The sequence below is a fragment of the Colletotrichum orchidophilum genome (assembly GCF_001831195.1).
Source record: "Colletotrichum orchidophilum strain IMI 309357 chromosome Unknown Scaffold_19.1, whole genome shotgun sequence".
Taxonomy (NCBI): domain Eukaryota; kingdom Fungi; phylum Ascomycota; class Sordariomycetes; order Glomerellales; family Glomerellaceae; genus Colletotrichum; species Colletotrichum orchidophilum.
This window is the reverse complement of record NW_019172975.1, coordinates 51527-67672: the sequence shown is the minus strand read 5'-3', so window position 1 is coordinate 67672 and position 16146 is coordinate 51527. Positions and strand designations below refer to the sequence as shown.

Here is a 16146-nt window from a genome sequence, read left to right as displayed (position 1 = left end):
ACGGAGAAGTTTCTCTGTGCAAAGCCGAACCAAAGTCCAGGTTTGCTAGGGAACACCAGGCACCGTCGATTCGAATAGGGGTGGGAGATGTTGAGCTCATTTATACTACTTATCAACGGTAACGGGACATTCCTCTTTGATGCGGTCCATTTGAAGAAAGACAAACTCAGCACCCGTTGACATGCTCGGCAAGGGGCCTCTGCAGGCATGGGGCGCTGGGAGGACGCCCGACGCCCGTCGTACCAGGTGCCGAACCCAGCCGGTCCAGATTCGACGACTGTGTATTATTGCATATCATGGTTGAAAATCTTCATAGCCTGTATCCGTGGCTGAGGCGGTATAACGTGGGTCAGGATGTAGTTTTGGCGTCTGGATTTTACGTAGTACACCGGTAGTTTTTGCCCCAAACCCCCGAAGAGTTACTGGGTTGCCTGGGCGCGATTTGACTCGGTCATTCGACCACGGACAGTCTTTGTTGATTTCTTGATACGGGCCCTTCGTTCCCGGTGGCACCGGCGTGCCAGTAGCCTCGGTCGACGGCATGTGGCTGGGCGCACGAGTCTCGACCAAAACAGATGAAGCGACCGCAAGGTCATCTTGTAAACATTACGCGGAAACACCGAGGCTCAATATTTTCCCTTGGATCCCTTGAAGTCCACTCGGGAAATTTTGGGGATCGCCGGGCTTGACGAAGTAGATGAAGAAACAGGATTTTGGTGACACTGCCTCATGCATGTGTCTCATCGACTATCTACAGCGGCGAAAGTGCCGGCGCCACCAACCCGGTTAATAGGGGTCTATCCAAACCGGCCGATGGATTACCTCAGGTTGAGACGAGACGAACCACGTCGTGGGGATTGGGGGCCGTCAAGGTGCGCCCCGCTCCGATACGTTCGGGCTTAGTCCTACACCGGCGCCCGGCAGCAAGTCTTGACCGGGATCGGAAACCCGATCATCAGCTTCCCAGAAGCAGCGGCATTCATTGCATATCGGAGAATTAGATGGAAGTATGGAGATTGGAAAACGCAAGCCAATTCTAAGGGTTTAATGCCACCAGCGCTTGTTTGTCTCCGCGAGGTTTAGGTACCCGACTTCAGACGACAGGAGAGGTTCGCAACTGCTTAAAGGCCGGGCAAATGCAGTAACTGCCACTGGAGGATATACGCCAGAAACTTGGACCATATCGAGGGCGTGCACAGCAATAAGGTCAAACGACTGCAGGCGACTTCATTTGGCCAAGCATCTTATTTTCTATCACTGCCGTACCTACCTTACCTACCTAAGGTAGGTTACAGCGACAGAGTACTAGATAAGGCAGGCTGAAGCAGGAGCATGCCCACCAAGCTCAAGCTTTTGGCTGCCCGTGCCTGCGCACGAACAAGTTAGGTAGCTGCCTACCCGCCTGCCTACCTAGGTGACTTACCTTACCATGAGGGCGTACCTTACGTGCCAGTTTGCGCACGCGGAGGAACCTTGGCAAGCGCAGTGACTGATGAGGATCTCGGACAAGGAAAGTACAACTTGAGGACCAAGGTTTGTTCAGGATACCTGATATCAACTACCCGCAACAATGTCCGTCTTTCTTCCCACAAATACTCCCGATACACAGACGCCTTTCACTTACGCAGAGTTCCTACGTAAAGAATTCGCCACTTGCTTAGGTTTGAAACCCAATCGATCATACGCCCTGGGTACTTACACTTCATGAGTGGATTGCGACTCTAGATCCCCCGAGTAGAATCATCGCCTTCGCAATAGCCGTTCGCAAGGGAAGCATCGAGCTTCCACAAACTTCGCCTGCGGACGTGTTAGTGCAGAGTTCGACAGGGCAGCAAACCCAACATTTTGTATCAACGTTTGCGATGGAACATACTCTCAAATGCAACGTTCTCAAGTGTCGCAGGGAGCTCAGTGACCAAGCTTTGGTCACCACGTGCAGGTGGGGAAAATGGATTCTGGAGAACAACATGACCGCTAGCTGACCGTTCTTGTGAGGTAGTCACGTCTTCTGTGTAGAATGTTCCAGGCGCCATGGCTTGACGGGTCAAGCTCCAGATCGCCGCAAACTGTGTCCGGCCTGCGAGTGCCAGCTCAACAACCCAGACGATGCCGTGGTAACCAATTTAAACCTGACCGAGGACTACAAGACAAGTGTTCTCAGCGGGTTGAGCCCCAACATCATCATGGAATGCACGGGAAGGGCCTTGAGCTTTTGGGCATACCAGACGACCCAAGAGGTGTAAGCTGGGGCCCTTCCAAATTATGTTCCAATAGGTTCCATGCAACTGACTTGCTTCAGTATATACCAGCGCTATCTGGAAAAGACACTTACGGAGAAGCTCAAAACCCTAAACAAAAAGTTCGAAAAGACAGTGGGTGACGCGAATACCGACATTCTAGGCCTTCAGGAAAAGATACGAGGTAGGGAGCTATGGCAGGGCCACTCTTTGAGGCCATAAGCAAGCTTGCTAACGTTGGGCAGCTCTTTCAGATGACTACGACGACATGCGACGGAAACACGAAGAGCTTGCGCACTCCTACCAGGACAAGTGCCGCAAGCTCACGCAAGTTCAGGAGCTCTACGACAAGGTCAAAAGAAAAGCCGAACTAGGCCAGATGGAGGCCGCCGCCTCCGATGCCGTTGACTCCAACCTCCAGTTTGGCGCACAGTTACCGGCTTTTAAGTTCCCTGAACCCGTAACGAGGCAAAACGTTTACGAACAGCGGTCGGATTCTGCATACCGTAATGCGCATCCCTACATCAGGCCGGACCGAGGGCATCAGCGAGGGCCTGCTGGCGGAGGAAGCTCTGGGGCATTACGGGAAGACAGAGTTTGGTCAAAGCCTGGGCCTGCGCAAGGTTAGCCCAATCCTGTCCTCATGCGATGAAGCTGCTTTCTGACGAACTGCGGAGGCGGCGTTGTGAGCACCCCCCGAGGCACACCCCGAGGACATGGTAGTGGCAGCGATGGCAGGTTCGGAATGTCGTTTGTGTCCGGGCGAGGTACCGGAACACCCGTACCTCGCGGTCCTTCTGGGAGTCTCTCACTTCCACGACATCCGCCAACTTCGCGTGGTCGCGGCCTAGGCGTTGGGCTCTCTTCCGGAATCAGGGCTGGTCACACCAGTCACGGAAGTCACGGATCCACGGGACGGAACGAGGCCGAACTACATTCTCAGGGTAATTTTCTCCAGCCTTGGCTTCTGGCTCCAGCCTCATCACGGCTGACGCTCAGAAATTGCAGTTCAACGTCCAGGCCTTGCTCCCGCAGCATTTAATCATATGCTCGATCCTTGACACAAGCGATGGCTGTGTGCTTCTTGAACAGATTCTTTGTTAACCAAGCGCATGTTTGGAGAGGACAATGAATGAAGAACATGCAATCAGGGCATGGAGGGCGGACGGCCTAGATCTTAAGCCTTGACAAACAAAACTCTTGTTCAGAGGCCTTGACAGGAGGCCCAGATGTTGTTCGAGGATGGATCACGAGTGGTGGCAGAAACAACGACCTTTGGGTACAAGGACGTGACTTATATTAGGGGCCACAACGACATCGATCTCACGTTTTGCAGTTGCTTTCCTTGGCAGTCAAGACTGCTGTGTGCGAACATTGTCTCTAGTCGAATTGAGTCGGTGAGCCCGCTAGCAAGAACTCAGTACGGTGTCATGTCACGATCCGGCCAAACGTGGTCTACCCAGAGACCCAGCCCAACAACGTGGTCAACGCGTGGAGGTGGACAGTGTTACAGTGGAACTGGCCAAGAAAGTCCAAAGACCATGCCGAAGAAACGGAAGACGCTGCAGAAACCCAAGAGACCTGGCGCCAAGAGCGACGAAAAGGATAAAAGGTTTGGCGTCAAATGGCTTCAAGCAGCAGCACATAAGTTGGTGCATTGGTGGCGACAGCGCAGAGGAGGACGCAACCTGGCAGAAAGGAGAGAGCGGCCTAGACTGACAATGTCGTCACCTGTGCATTTCATCAGCAATCAGACGGCCGGTGGCTACAGCGCAGTGCCTGTTCTCCCAGAGCCGGGATCTGTGGCGATCGACGCGAGCAAGCTGGGGCTACAATGGGAAGCATTGGGGGCTCATCCCATCTGGAGGACGGGTGAAAGCGAGGATGGGCGTTGACAGTGGGTGAATGGGAGCTACGGATGATGCGCGGCGGGAGGGGCGGATGTCATTCGCTGCAGCCCCGGATGGTGGCGTATGACGTTGGCGCTCAACATCGGCGCTCGGTGGTTTCAGATACCAAAGCGGGCGGGAAGAAGGACAAATGCAAGGACAGTTGATGATGCCGGGAGGGCAAACGGGATGTTGAGACGAAAGAAAGGCAATAAGATGGGAGGTTAACCAGAACGTTATAGGGTGGGGGGTGGGTCGGGAAGGTTGCGAGTTGCAAACAAGCAGCAGCAATAGGTATCGGATTTGAAAGCCTCACGGCAAGGGCTGAAGAACTTGGGTGGCAGCGGCTTGTCCGTTTCTCAGAGTTCCGGATGGCGTAGACATGGTGGCTTGGTCCCGACTTTGAAGCCAGGCATTTACGGAGTCGCCCATTTGTCGATGTGCTACTCCGTAGAATTTTGTTCTGTACGCTACGAAGGCGGGATTCTTGCAAGGCAGGGTTGAGAACCATCCAATCAATCCCGTTGAACGTCGAAAGGGAAAAAATAACAAAGGAAATGTAGAATCTATCCGAGGAGAGAACAGCCCAAAAAGATCAGCATATTTCCATGCCTCGGCCGCAAACCATGGGCGCGGTGAAGACATTGTGAATCTTGCGCAACCTCAACATCACGAGTGTGGTCGTGGGGGAAACCACAGTCGAGATTGGACACCGATTCCTATGATCGGACAAGAAGAGAGAAGAAAACAAGAAGTTACATTGTAGACCAAGATTGTGATAACAGACGGGGCAATCCTCGTCGTAATCGTTCCCAGACTGGTTACACTGGTTGCGTGACGGCATAGCTGGCTTACCTGCATGCCTTAGCACTGTATTGAAGCGCACTGTACCCTGCATCTGCAAGGATGGGGATACCGCAAAACATGGGGGATAAATATATCCCAGCAACTTGAATCGTAGCCAAGTGTGATGAGGTAAGGCACAGCCGCTGGAATCTCGAGTGAAGACGGTTGCAGAGAACCTTGGAAGCTTCTGCAACCAAGGTACACGCACAGTGTGCCCCGCAGCAGCGCCGTGGCATTCCCGTCTGGCCAATCTGACACGCCAAGTCAGGGGTCCAACCAGGTCCAGCGACAGGGGTTCCCTGAGGTTCCATATCGCCCATGCCGTCGCGGGCCCCACCACCCAATACAAAATGCACGGGCCAGAGGGAGGCGATGATTGCGAGTAAGGGACACCCTACCTTACCTTATTGCTATGGTACATTTGCGGCGCAGTGGACACTAGGTAGACAGTGGCGCTGGTGTGATCCCCAAGTTCCCTCGAGGCCTCTTTTCATTTTATTGATGCACGGCTGCCCTTTGGCCGAGGGAGAAGGAAGTGAGGGATAAAGTCGACCGGTTCCCTATGCAGCAAGGAACCGCTAGGTGATGATCAAGGGAGGGCACGCAGATAGCCAAGGTTCCGCGAGCGTTTCCGTCCAACCAGTGTGCCTATCGCAGAGTCAGGTTGTCCAGCAGGTATCCGTACCTACTAAGGTACGTAGTGGGCGACTATATATATCCGACATACTACAATCCAGAGAAGAGGCACGTTCCCTCGAGGGCACCAATCACGGCCATAAATCAGACGGTTACGTACTCCCTCGTTTGAAGTCAAGACCGGCGCAGGACGGATAGACGCAGCCAGACAGCTTGCCATCTTTCACTCCCGTCACATTACCACAAAAAGAAAAACAGTAAGGTATGAAAAGGTCGGATCAAAGACCACTCAGCCTGCAAGTAAGTACATAGGTACAGCAAGCACCCGACACAGTGTGCGGACTCGTGCTACCTTAGTCACCCGACTGCCATTGGCCATCCATTTTTTCGACGATAAGACATAGATAACAGAACAGCTTACAGTGCGTAATCTCTTGCCGAATGCAACCCTGTTGTTCTGCTACCCTGTCACCTCAGTAATCCCATTCCCGGGCCCAACACGAGCCACCCACCCCTGCTCCGTCTCCCGTCGTCGTCTCCGTTTGTCTGTTCACCCTACAGCGAGTGCGTCCGCATTCTGCGTCTGCGTCTCCATCCCTCCACTCCCGAGTCCTAGACCACGTCTCCAGACTTCCTCCTCCGTCCTTGGCCGCTTATGCCCCTGACGCAGGTAATCAATCGAGCAATCAATTGCCAACCTTCGTTCCCCAATCTCTCCTGCCAATCTCCAGGATGACCGACGCTCGCTTGAATCTATCTTAGACGATAAACTCTTTTTGAAATCAATTCTGCCGCTACGAGTACTCCCACATATGGGACTACCCTTTGTTTTTCAATCACACTTTTGGCCCATTCTCCTCCGCGAAAATCCTGCCTATCTTGCCGCGACGCCCGACGAATCTCGACTACGACCAGCCTTGTTGTCACCATTTCGAAAATCGTCGATCTCGGATGCCACCGTGTGAGCAAACCTCGTAAGAACGACTACCGATTTCTACCGATTTCATTCGAACAAAGGGAACGAGTCTCAAGGCGCTGTCTCGTCCTCGACAACTGACTTCTCTGCCATCGCCCCCCTTTGCGCTTGCTACGATACCACCACCCCTTCCCCCATCTACAGCCGACCTACAACCGCCACCTGCAGTTTGACTGCGCCAGCTGCTCCTCATGGGGAAAAAATGTACGCTCATAGAACATGTCGCGTCTTACATTGTGCTCTGCAGCTAGCTGACTTGAGTGCTCACTGAATAGGGCGATACGGAATCATCTTTGATGCTGGTTCCTCGGGGACACGTCTTTATGTCTACAAGTGGAAGGATCATGCGAAAGCCATTAAGCACGCCTCCGTGGAAGAGCTTCATAGTCTTCCTAAGATCAAGCTGCAGACCAGCGAAAAGATTCGCCCCGGCGTGTCCTCCTTCGCCGAGAAGCCCGAAGAAATTGGCCATGAACACCTACAATCTCTCATTAACATAGCCCTCAAGGAGGTTCCCGACAAGAAGGTTGCCGACACGCCCGTCTACCTCATGGCCACGGCTGGCATGCGTCTCCTGCCCGACCACCAACAAAAGGCCCTCCTCCGTAACATGTGCTCCTACCTACAACAAAATACGCGATTCTCGCTACCCGACTGCAATACCAATATCCAGGTCATCTCGGGCGAGACGGAGGGCTTATATGGCTGGCTCGCTACAAACTATCTGCTTGGCGGTTTTGACCACCCCGACAAGCATACGCACGGCAAAGGCCACCACACGTACGGCTTTCTGGATATGGGAGGTGCCTCGGCGCAGATTGCATTCGCACCGAACAGCACTGAGGCTGAGAGACATGCCGAAGACCTCAAGCTCGTCCGCTTGCGTACGATTGACGGCACCACTATCGAGCACAAGGTCTTCACCGCCACCTGGCTTGGCTACGGCGCAAACCAGGCTCGCGAACGTTATATCGATAAGCTCAAGGAACAATACGGCAAGCCCAACGACCTCGAGCTTCCGGACCCGTGCCTTCCCGCTGGCTTGAGAACCAACTTCAAAGGCGACCCCGTCGATGCCGAGTCTGTGGGCAAGGAACTGTCTCTGCTCGGCACTGGTCGATTCGACGAATGCCTACGCCAAACAGAGCCGCTCCTCGGAAAGGATACTCCCTGTACCGATGAGCCTTGCCTTCTCAATGGGCAGCATGTACCAAGTATCGACTTCGACGTGAATCACTTTGTGGGCGTTTCGGAGTTCTGGCACACAACTCACGGCGTTTTCGGAAAGGGCCACAAGACGGCGTATGACTTGGCAACGTATCAGAAAAACGTGGTGGACTTTTGCACGCAGAATTGGATGGATATTGAATCCAACATTGATGCTAGGAAGAAGTCCTCCGCCCAAAAGGCAAAGACCGCGCAGGAAGCCTGCTTCAAGGCTTCCTGGCTCATCAATGTTCTATACGAAGGAATCGGCATTCCGAGACCAGGCCTCGAACATACGCCGCACCCCGGTCTCAATGTCACGAAAGGAACCATGGAGGAAGCCAAGGAAAAGGGATTTGTTGACCCCTTCCAGCCAGTAAACGAGATTGATGGCGTCGAAGTCAGCTGGACCCTGGGCAAGATGGTGTTGTATGCCGCCGGGCAAGTCCCACCCACAGGAACTGCCCTGCCGGTTGGCTTTGGAAGCAACGTTGCCGGCGCGACAGACTTTGAACCTGCGGGATCCAAGTTTTCCCCCATTGCGATCGGCGGTAATGACGACGACGACGACTGGGACGACGCCGCTGACGAACTCCTGGACAAGGCGAAGACAAAATCAGGCTCTGGTGTCCTGGCATTCATCCTGATTTTGGCTATTCTCGCATTTTTCTTGCGCAAGCGAGACCGCCGAGCACGATGGTTTGGCAAGGTTGCGTCCGCCGTACGAGGCACCAGGCGTCCGGGCAGTCCTCGAAAGTTCGGGCGCGGTTTCTCTTTTACCAACAAGCTTTTCGGACGGTCATCGGCGACTTATGAACGAGTTCTCGAGGAGGGCGATGCCGATCAGTTCGAGCTCGGTTCCGTCGATTCCGACGAGAATGAGCACTCCGATAGCAGCGAGGGCTCCAGAGCAGGTCGTTCTTCCGGCCTTGCCACACCGAAACTCAACATAGAGCGATTCGACGACGTTCGACCAGCCTTTTCAATGGACCGTGGCGGCTTGGCGGTGAGAACAGAGAGCCGAGAGAGGCTGGTACCGAGCCTAGTGAATGCGGGACGTCGCAGTCGCGCTGGTAGTCCAACACGACTGAAGAGCCCGCTGATGAAACCTTTGGACGAGGATTGAGTAACAGATGCCTGCTATACGCAGTGTAAGATTATGCATGCCTGCCAGCGACTTGACGGGGAATTGTTTGGTTGTTTCATTCTTGTTCATTCTTACGGAGAGGGCGTTTATTAGGCATTATGGATTTGCCCAGCATCAAGCCCCATGGGCTTTTCGGAATGGAGGCGGTTTGGCGTTTAACCATATGGGAGTGTTACGGGCCGCTCTAGAAGAGATCATTTTTGGGAGGCATTGCATGGCATTGAGCTGTCGCAGATTTGTTTGTCCCTTTTCAGGGTTGGGTGTGTACAACGCCGAATCGCCAGTCCTTTCCAGACCATTTTTGAACATATTACAATGAAAACTAGACCGCTTGTGTCTATGTGTCTTGAACAGAAGCACAATGAAAACATTTATTCGGGTATCAACGAGGAATACTACTACTACTACTACTACTACTATGCAAATAAGAAAATGTCAGTAAATGGTCTCAATCTTGCGGCCTTTCGAGGAAACTCGGATCGGACCGCACGCGACTCTCAAACTTTTTCCACCACTCTTCAAACGCCTTCAGCGGGACCACCTCGACGCCCCCAGGGCCGGCCGTGCCACTGAAGCTTGCGAGGAAGTTGAAGGCGTTTTTGATAATGTTCTGCGCCAAAAGCTGCGTGGATGGCTGCGACGCGGCTCGTGGGTTGGAGGCCTTGTTGGCGGAGAGCTCTTGTATGCGGGAGAAGACAGACTCGGCGGGTTCGACCGAGACGCCAATCATGACGCTACCGGCGTTGGGGTCACCGCTGTTGTTGGCATTGCCGGCGTTGAGTTTGAAGGTGGCACTTTCTTTGCCGGTCCCTATACCGCCGAGGAACTTAAAGTTTGGTGTCTGGCCTGTTGCGGTTGCAGCGGCAACGTCGGCAGCCGTTGCGAAGTAGATGGCGGCTGCGGTCTCTGGCGGTAGGACGATGCCGGGGAGGAGCATGACCGTGATGTGGGAGAAGGGTCTGGAGGCAGATATGGAGTAGAGAAATGAGGTTCCCGAGGGCGCCGATGTTGGGTCCGTCAGCAGAGGCTGGCCGGCAGGGACGATGCCGAAGAGAGGGCCGGACATGATGATGTTGGCCGGATTTCGAGTAGACTGAATGACCAGGATGACCAATCTGATTCGCAAAGGCTGCGTGATCACTGTAAAGGACCTCTCGCAAGCAACTTCAGCAGTGTGGGCGGCCTTTGAATGCGGTATATCTTGAAGGTCTTGAAGGGCTGAATGAAAGAAGGTGGTTTCTTGTTTTGGGAGTCTTGGAGCCAAATTGCTTGTTGACTTCACAACCAGAGAGGTAAATTGAAAGGGGAGGGAGCACTGATATAACTATGTATGAGGGAGAGATTCGTGGAGCAAAGTTAAACTGCCCTGTCCAGCCTTCGGAGACTCTGGTAGAGATCGAGGCTGGCAATGAATCGAGAAGCAAGAGGTAAAGTAAAGTACAATTATTGTCGCTTTGCAGTGTGGGGCGAGGGGCAGCTGCATTGTGGAGGAAGGCACGAGATGGTGGGAGAAGCCTCGATTGCACTAGCCAATCATATGCTTGTATCGGATCCGCTACTCCCAGTTGATGAATGCACTTGCCGGCGAGAAGTTCGACTCGGCCCCGAGCTCCAGGGTTTCGGTGCTGGTTCCCTATGTCGAACACACGTCACTTCTGGCATCGGGGTCAGACTTACATGCATATCGACGTCGTTTCGGGGTCGGCAGGACAGAAGCCATCGTGACAAGCTCACTTGCTCAAACAAGCAACAGGCTCTGCCTCGCATCTTTTGAAGCACCCAATAACATATGCTACGGTCTTTATTCTTTCCCGGCCGCATTATCATTCAGTTGATTCCCAAAACAGCCAAAGGAACATACTTTGACAGGATGAAGACCTTGACCAACATTGACCTCATCGACCAAGTCGACTCGTGAGGAACACTCTCCCATTGAGCAAACTCTCTCTACAGTAAACCCCGCAGCTGACCCACGATGCAGGTATCCGTACAAGGAGAAGGGCAACGCACCCCATGCTGAGACTTTTGGGTCTGTGTACACCCTCATCTGGAAAGACGAACAGGGCGACGTGCCTCTCGGCTATGTCCTGCCCAGGGTAGTGGACGAGCTGCTCAAGGTACCTGACAGCATCAAGGGGGAAGTCCAAGTCGACTCGGAGAGGCGCACTCTTTGTGCCTTCCAAGCGCCAACGTTAGAAAGCCGCAGCAAGCTGGCAGCAGATCTCTCCGATTACTGGAGAGCCAATGACACCTTTCCCATCCTCCGAGGTTGGCGCGACGAGCTATGGCCCGTGTACGGCCGCAATGGCGAACTCCTCTTCGACATTGAAAGAGCCGCTTCAGGGCTGTTTGGCGTCATGAGATATGGCGTTCACCTGACGGCCTTCGTGCGTGACCATTCAGCGAGCCACGGCATCAAGATCTGGGTTCCGCGTCGCTCTCCCACCAAGTCGACCTTCCCCGGCATGCTGGACAATACCGTTGCCGGTGGACTGATGACGGGAGAAGACCCCTTTGAGTGTGTTATCCGTGAGGCAGACGAGGAGGCCAGCCTGCCGGACCAAATAGTTCGCCAGCAGACCCAGTTCGTTGGCGGCGTCACGTACATTTACATCACCGAAGCAGAGGCGGGCGAGGAGGGGCTGATCTATCCCGAAGTTCAATGGATTTATGATCTCGAACTACCCGAAGACGTCGTGCCACAGCCAAAGGACGGCGAAGTTGCCGACTTCAGCCTGTGTACGGTCGAACAGGTCCGCGAAGGACTCGCACGAGGTGAATGGAAGCCAAACTGTGCGCTGGTAGCTCTCGACTTTTTTATCCGCCAGGGCATTCTGACCAGAGAGAACGAACCCCAGTACGATCAGATTGTGCAAAGAATCCACCGACGAATGCCGTTTCCTGGTCCGCACAATCAAGATCCGTCTCTTGGGGCTATTGATGGTTGAGCCGGGTAAAGTTCCGAGATCCGGGGGACATCACGAGCAACCTAGCTTGCTCTTTCAATTTTTTTTCCTGACGCCTTTAACTCCGCTGCCCATGCTCTTTCTGTCTTGGACCATACAGCATCTGTAGAGCCTAGATAGTGCTTCGCTTTCCTGCGCGCCAGAATAGAGCGAATTAGCGTTGATAATCACCCATCGCGGGCAGTTCCAGCGTCTTTGATCATTTCTTGATGAGAAGGTAGACGTAGTCGACTCTCAGCGGGGTGAGCTTCTTGTAAGGACCTTCGAGGGACATCAATAGGCCGCCGAATGAGACGTAGGCCTTGCTATAATGGCATTGTCGTCAGCTTCTACACAGCGCTTTCGAAATAACTCAGTGAGGAAATACGAACATAGTTTGGCCGTCGTCAGCATCCTCAAACTTGTAGATCTTCCCGTAGCAGACATAGTCAAACATATCGGCCAATGACGGCTCGCGATCTTGGCTGCCCTTGGTCACGTCCCGCCAGCCCTTCTCGTCGTCCTTACTGCCATCGTGGGCCAGGGACGTCGCCAGAACCACGTGCAGGCTGTCGGAAACGGAAGCAGGGAAAAGCTCAATATTGATGTCGAGGGTCATTAGCGTCTGGTTGTCGGTCGAGGTGGCCGAAATACGGGCGACTCTGTCATATTTGGACTGATCATGGTTGGTGATTGTGAAGGACTCCTCAAAAAGGGTCACATCGCCGCTGCCGGACATTGTTTCCGTCGAATCCGGGTCGCTTCTCCAAGATGGACGGTATGAGTGGTTCGCAGGAATGTCGTCGGGTCGTGTGAGAGAAGTACAAGAATCTTCCGGCTGGAGGCGCAAAGGCTTAGAGATCGTGGGCAATGGCAGGCGGATTTCTAGATGCGGCGTGTGGAGCTCCGTTAGGGAAGGGGAAAAAAAAGTCGAAGAGCGATTGAGTTAGCCGATGTAGTATGCATTCCGACGAGGGGCATATCGGGTTAAGAGTCATAGGTACTTGAATACCTCGACTGCGACTGGCGGGGCTCAAATTTTTGTCAGTGCAGCAGTCACCCCACCTGCCCTCTTCAGAGGATGAAGTGTAGTTACGGTACGGACACCTACTTCAGCTTACCTCACTTGAGGTGCCTGACAGCACCTATAGTACCGTACTGTAAGGTTCCTTAGGTAGGTACTCGAGCGAAGCAAGTTCCACTTTCCATAAAGTACAGGTGAGTAATTTATCTTGACGCCAGAAGCATGATATGCATTTATATCATCCATAGGCTGCCACTGAATTCAGACCGAAATCGCATACACGTTCGTAAGGATCTCGTGTATCTTGGGGCAATTTCTTCCTGGCACACGGGCGGGCACACGAACCAAACAACTTCCAAAATTCAATCCCTCCTCAGCACTACGACTAGGTTTCTCACACAGAATTGGCTGCGGACCGTGACTCAGTGTGTCAAGCACACCTCCCGCTCCGGTACCATGTCGTTCAGGAAGAAGAATGTCGTTCTTGGGTCATCCGCAAGGGGTCCTCTAGGTGTGCATATGGCTCCAAAGCAGGAAGCTCTGCCACCGGTGGGGACTCGTTCATCCCCCCTCGACGGCCGACCTACAATTTCTACTGGAACGGCATCTTTGGATCAGCTTTTGGCAGGGCACGCAGGATTACCACTTGGCTTCAGTATTCTAATAGAAGAATCCGGGACGACAGACTTCTCGGGTGTACTTCTCAGATACTATGCCGCCGAGGGTCTCGTACAGGGCCAACAAATACACGTGCTTGGCCCGACAGATGCGTGGAGAGGTGAGCTTCCAGGACTTGGCAAAGTCAGTGGCTCAAGCACAAGAAAATCGGCATCAGTATCAGACGAGAAGATGAAAATTGCATGGAGATATGAGAGCCTTGGCAACAATGCCGGCCCAAGTACGTTCCCCCCTTTCCCCGTTTGGAAAAAGGCATGGCCCCGGACACTGACTTGCGATGATCAATTCTTCAGGGACGAACAACAATGGGCCAGCAGGTACTACTGACGTTTTCTGTCACTCCTTTGACCTCGGAAAACGCCTGCAAGCTAGTGACATCAAGGGCGTACTACACGCAACACCATCCACTGCTGCCATGAGCTGGCTTCAGCCCTCAGGACCTACCAGCTCTTCCCCATTCGACACGTTTATTAGCAACGTATCGGCGAAGCTGAAGGCATTGCCACCCGGTACGATTCATCGCATTATAGTACCGAGCCTTCTGTCGCCCGCACTTTACGGTTCCTCGTTCTGCCGGCCGGCGGATGCCCTGCAGTTCTTACATAAACTGAGAGCACTTTTGCGTCAGCACGAAGGGAGTCTGACAGCCATGATCTCGATTTCAACTTCGTTGTTCCCGCGGTCGACAGGGTTTACAAGATGGATGGAGCTCCTGTGCGATGGAGTGCTGGAGATGCTGCCGCTGCCTAGGAAAGTGCACGTTGAGCCGAATACTAAATCGGAAGACGTCGTGCAAGGTATGCTGAAGGTGCATAGCCTACCTGTTTACCACGAGAGAGGAGGAGGTATAGAGGGCCAGTCTTCACGGGAAAACCTTTCCTTTAGGATGAGCAGCTCAAGTGGGCTCATAGTCAAGCCTTACGTTCTGCCGCCTCTGTTGGACGAAGAGGGAGGGGGCCAAGGAGCCAAGGCCGAGGGGAAGAAGGGGAAAAAGCTTGAATTCTGAATACACAAAGCAATGCATCACTGGTTGAGACCAATGCAACATGTCCAAGACCATCAGAAGGTGCCCCGACTGCACGAAGGCTCACCCTAACCGAGTAATAATGGTTGTACGACGCAATGTATGCAGGCCCGGAGCCTTCAGAGTATTCGTAATATGTTAAAAGTAAGGTAAATGGGCTGCTGCAACTTTCAGGTTCACAAGCATCACTCGCAGCCAATGTGACGTTGAAGTGGGTAAACGCACAGCCACAGCGCCACGCTATCCTGGCGTGCCTGGTAGGCGCACCGTGCCTAAAATACGGGAGGCTCCCGGTTCTGCCTCACCGCCCTGCTCCACCACTATGGGCTCCATAAACTTCAATCCTACGAAATTTTCTGTCTGAACTGCTTTTTTGACTACGACAACCACACAATCAGGGTAAGTCTATGGATCTCCTCCCGTCCCCCACCCAAAGCTCAATGATTAAACAACCTAATCTCAATCAATCTGTCAATCCACTGACTCCCTGTGACGATACTATCATTTTAACGAGATATGATTATGTGGCTTCAGCACTGTTCTAAGCGTTTTTCATTTGTGTTCATCAGCAGTTGCTAATCTTCTTCACTTAGGAAAAGAAAACAAGGCTGACAAAGAGGTCTGCGGCGAAAATCATGGCAGCGTTGGAAGATACTTCGGTCCCTCTCGTGCGCATCTCCAAAATTGCAGATCGCTACCTAGTCTTCGATGCACAAGATGTGGCCATCATCAGGCGCAGTCACAACATCTGTTCCGTTCTGGTGGGAACAACCCCGCAGAACCCAACACAAAACGTGTTCTTGAGTTTACCGCTGGAATTGCTTCCCGAGGAGGCTAGCGTGCTTGTCGAGAAGAAGGTAGGCCGCCTTGTTGAAGAGGCTCCGCATCACCTGTCATCACTACGTTCCCCGGACAAGGGCACCCGCCAGGCCTACATTGCACTTTTGAAAGAACGTCGGCACAAGGCGCAGAAGCTGCTAGCAGAAGACCAGGCCAAAAAGGCAGCCACGGAACAGACGCGGAGGGCAAAGGGCGCTAAATCGTCTACGGCTCAACCGATAACCAGTTCTCAGTTGGAGAATTCTCAGTCTGGAACTGCTGTCCCAGATAGAGATAGGGGGTCTGAATTCCGCGATGGCGTAGATGTCAAGCCATCCTTAGCGGTCACGCCGACCACCAGCGAAGGTCTATTGGCACCCTCGGACGAGGTTGATGCAGCAGTGTCTCAACCCCTTCCTGATCCGTTGCATCGGCACTTACAGTCTAGAGGATACTTCATGACCCCCGGCCTGCGTTTCGGCGCCAACTACAGTGTATATCCAGGTGACCCGCTGCGATATCACGCTCACTTCCTCGCCACAAGCTACGAGTGGGACGAGAAAATACCAATGCTTGACATTGTTGGCAGTGGTCGTCTAGGTACATCGGTCAAAAAGGGCTTTCTGTTTGGCGGAGAGGTCCCTGATATGAATGGTGATACCAAGCAAGTGCGCGCATTTTGCGTTGAATGGGCAGGAATGTGAACTGGAATTTGGGCC

General features: G+C 53.3%; 7 protein-coding genes across 7 annotated transcripts; 5 read left to right on the top strand and 2 right to left on the bottom strand.

Annotated features, from left to right (window-relative positions):
* Nucleotides 1-1570: 1570 nt before the first annotated feature.
* CORC01_03181 (uncharacterized protein) lies at nucleotides 1571-4132 on the top strand (the record flags this gene model as incomplete). Its single annotated transcript, XM_022614831.1, has 8 exons — nucleotides 1571-1637; nucleotides 1726-1807; nucleotides 2000-2239; nucleotides 2300-2421; nucleotides 2492-2657; nucleotides 2725-2860; nucleotides 3246-3312; nucleotides 3648-4132. The coding sequence occupies 8 exons, from the start codon at nucleotides 1571-1573 to the stop codon at nucleotides 4130-4132; spliced, it is 1365 nt and encodes a 454-aa protein (XP_022478567.1).
* A 2643-nt stretch (nucleotides 4133-6775) lies between these two features.
* CORC01_03180 (GDA1/CD39 family protein) lies at nucleotides 6776-8916 on the top strand (the record flags this gene model as incomplete). Its single annotated transcript, XM_022614830.1, has 2 exons — nucleotides 6776-6788; nucleotides 6860-8916. The coding sequence occupies 2 exons, from the start codon at nucleotides 6776-6778 to the stop codon at nucleotides 8914-8916; spliced, it is 2070 nt and encodes a 689-aa protein (XP_022478566.1).
* A 469-nt stretch (nucleotides 8917-9385) lies between these two features.
* CORC01_03179 (uncharacterized protein) lies at nucleotides 9386-10003 on the bottom strand (the record flags this gene model as incomplete). The annotated part of the gene is made up of 1 exon (XM_022614829.1): nucleotides 9386-10003. The coding sequence occupies one exon, from the start codon at nucleotides 10001-10003 to the stop codon at nucleotides 9386-9388; it is 618 nt and encodes a 205-aa protein (XP_022478565.1).
* Nucleotides 10004-10726: 723 nt separating this feature from the next.
* CORC01_03178 (NUDIX domain-containing protein) lies at nucleotides 10727-11885 on the top strand (the record flags this gene model as incomplete). Its single annotated transcript, XM_022614828.1, has 2 exons — nucleotides 10727-10851; nucleotides 10919-11885. The coding sequence occupies 2 exons, from the start codon at nucleotides 10727-10729 to the stop codon at nucleotides 11883-11885; spliced, it is 1092 nt and encodes a 363-aa protein (XP_022478564.1).
* Nucleotides 11886-12102: 217 nt separating this feature from the next.
* On the bottom strand, nucleotides 12103-12621 carry CORC01_03177 (RNA polymerase Rpb8; the record flags this gene model as incomplete). The annotated part of the gene is made up of 2 exons (XM_022614827.1): nucleotides 12103-12208; nucleotides 12275-12621. 2 exons carry the CDS (start codon nucleotides 12619-12621, stop codon nucleotides 12103-12105), a joined length of 453 nt encoding a protein of 150 aa, XP_022478563.1.
* A 507-nt stretch (nucleotides 12622-13128) lies between these two features.
* CORC01_03176 (paxneb protein) lies at nucleotides 13129-14590 on the top strand (the record flags this gene model as incomplete). The annotated part of the gene is made up of 2 exons (XM_022614826.1): nucleotides 13129-13804; nucleotides 13878-14590. 2 exons carry the CDS (start codon nucleotides 13129-13131, stop codon nucleotides 14588-14590), a joined length of 1389 nt encoding a protein of 462 aa, XP_022478562.1.
* A 653-nt stretch (nucleotides 14591-15243) lies between these two features.
* CORC01_03175 (tRNA intron endonuclease) lies at nucleotides 15244-16131 on the top strand (the record flags this gene model as incomplete). Its single annotated transcript, XM_022614825.1, has 1 exon — nucleotides 15244-16131. The coding sequence occupies one exon, from the start codon at nucleotides 15244-15246 to the stop codon at nucleotides 16129-16131; it is 888 nt and encodes a 295-aa protein (XP_022478561.1).
* Nucleotides 16132-16146: the final 15 nt, after the last annotated feature.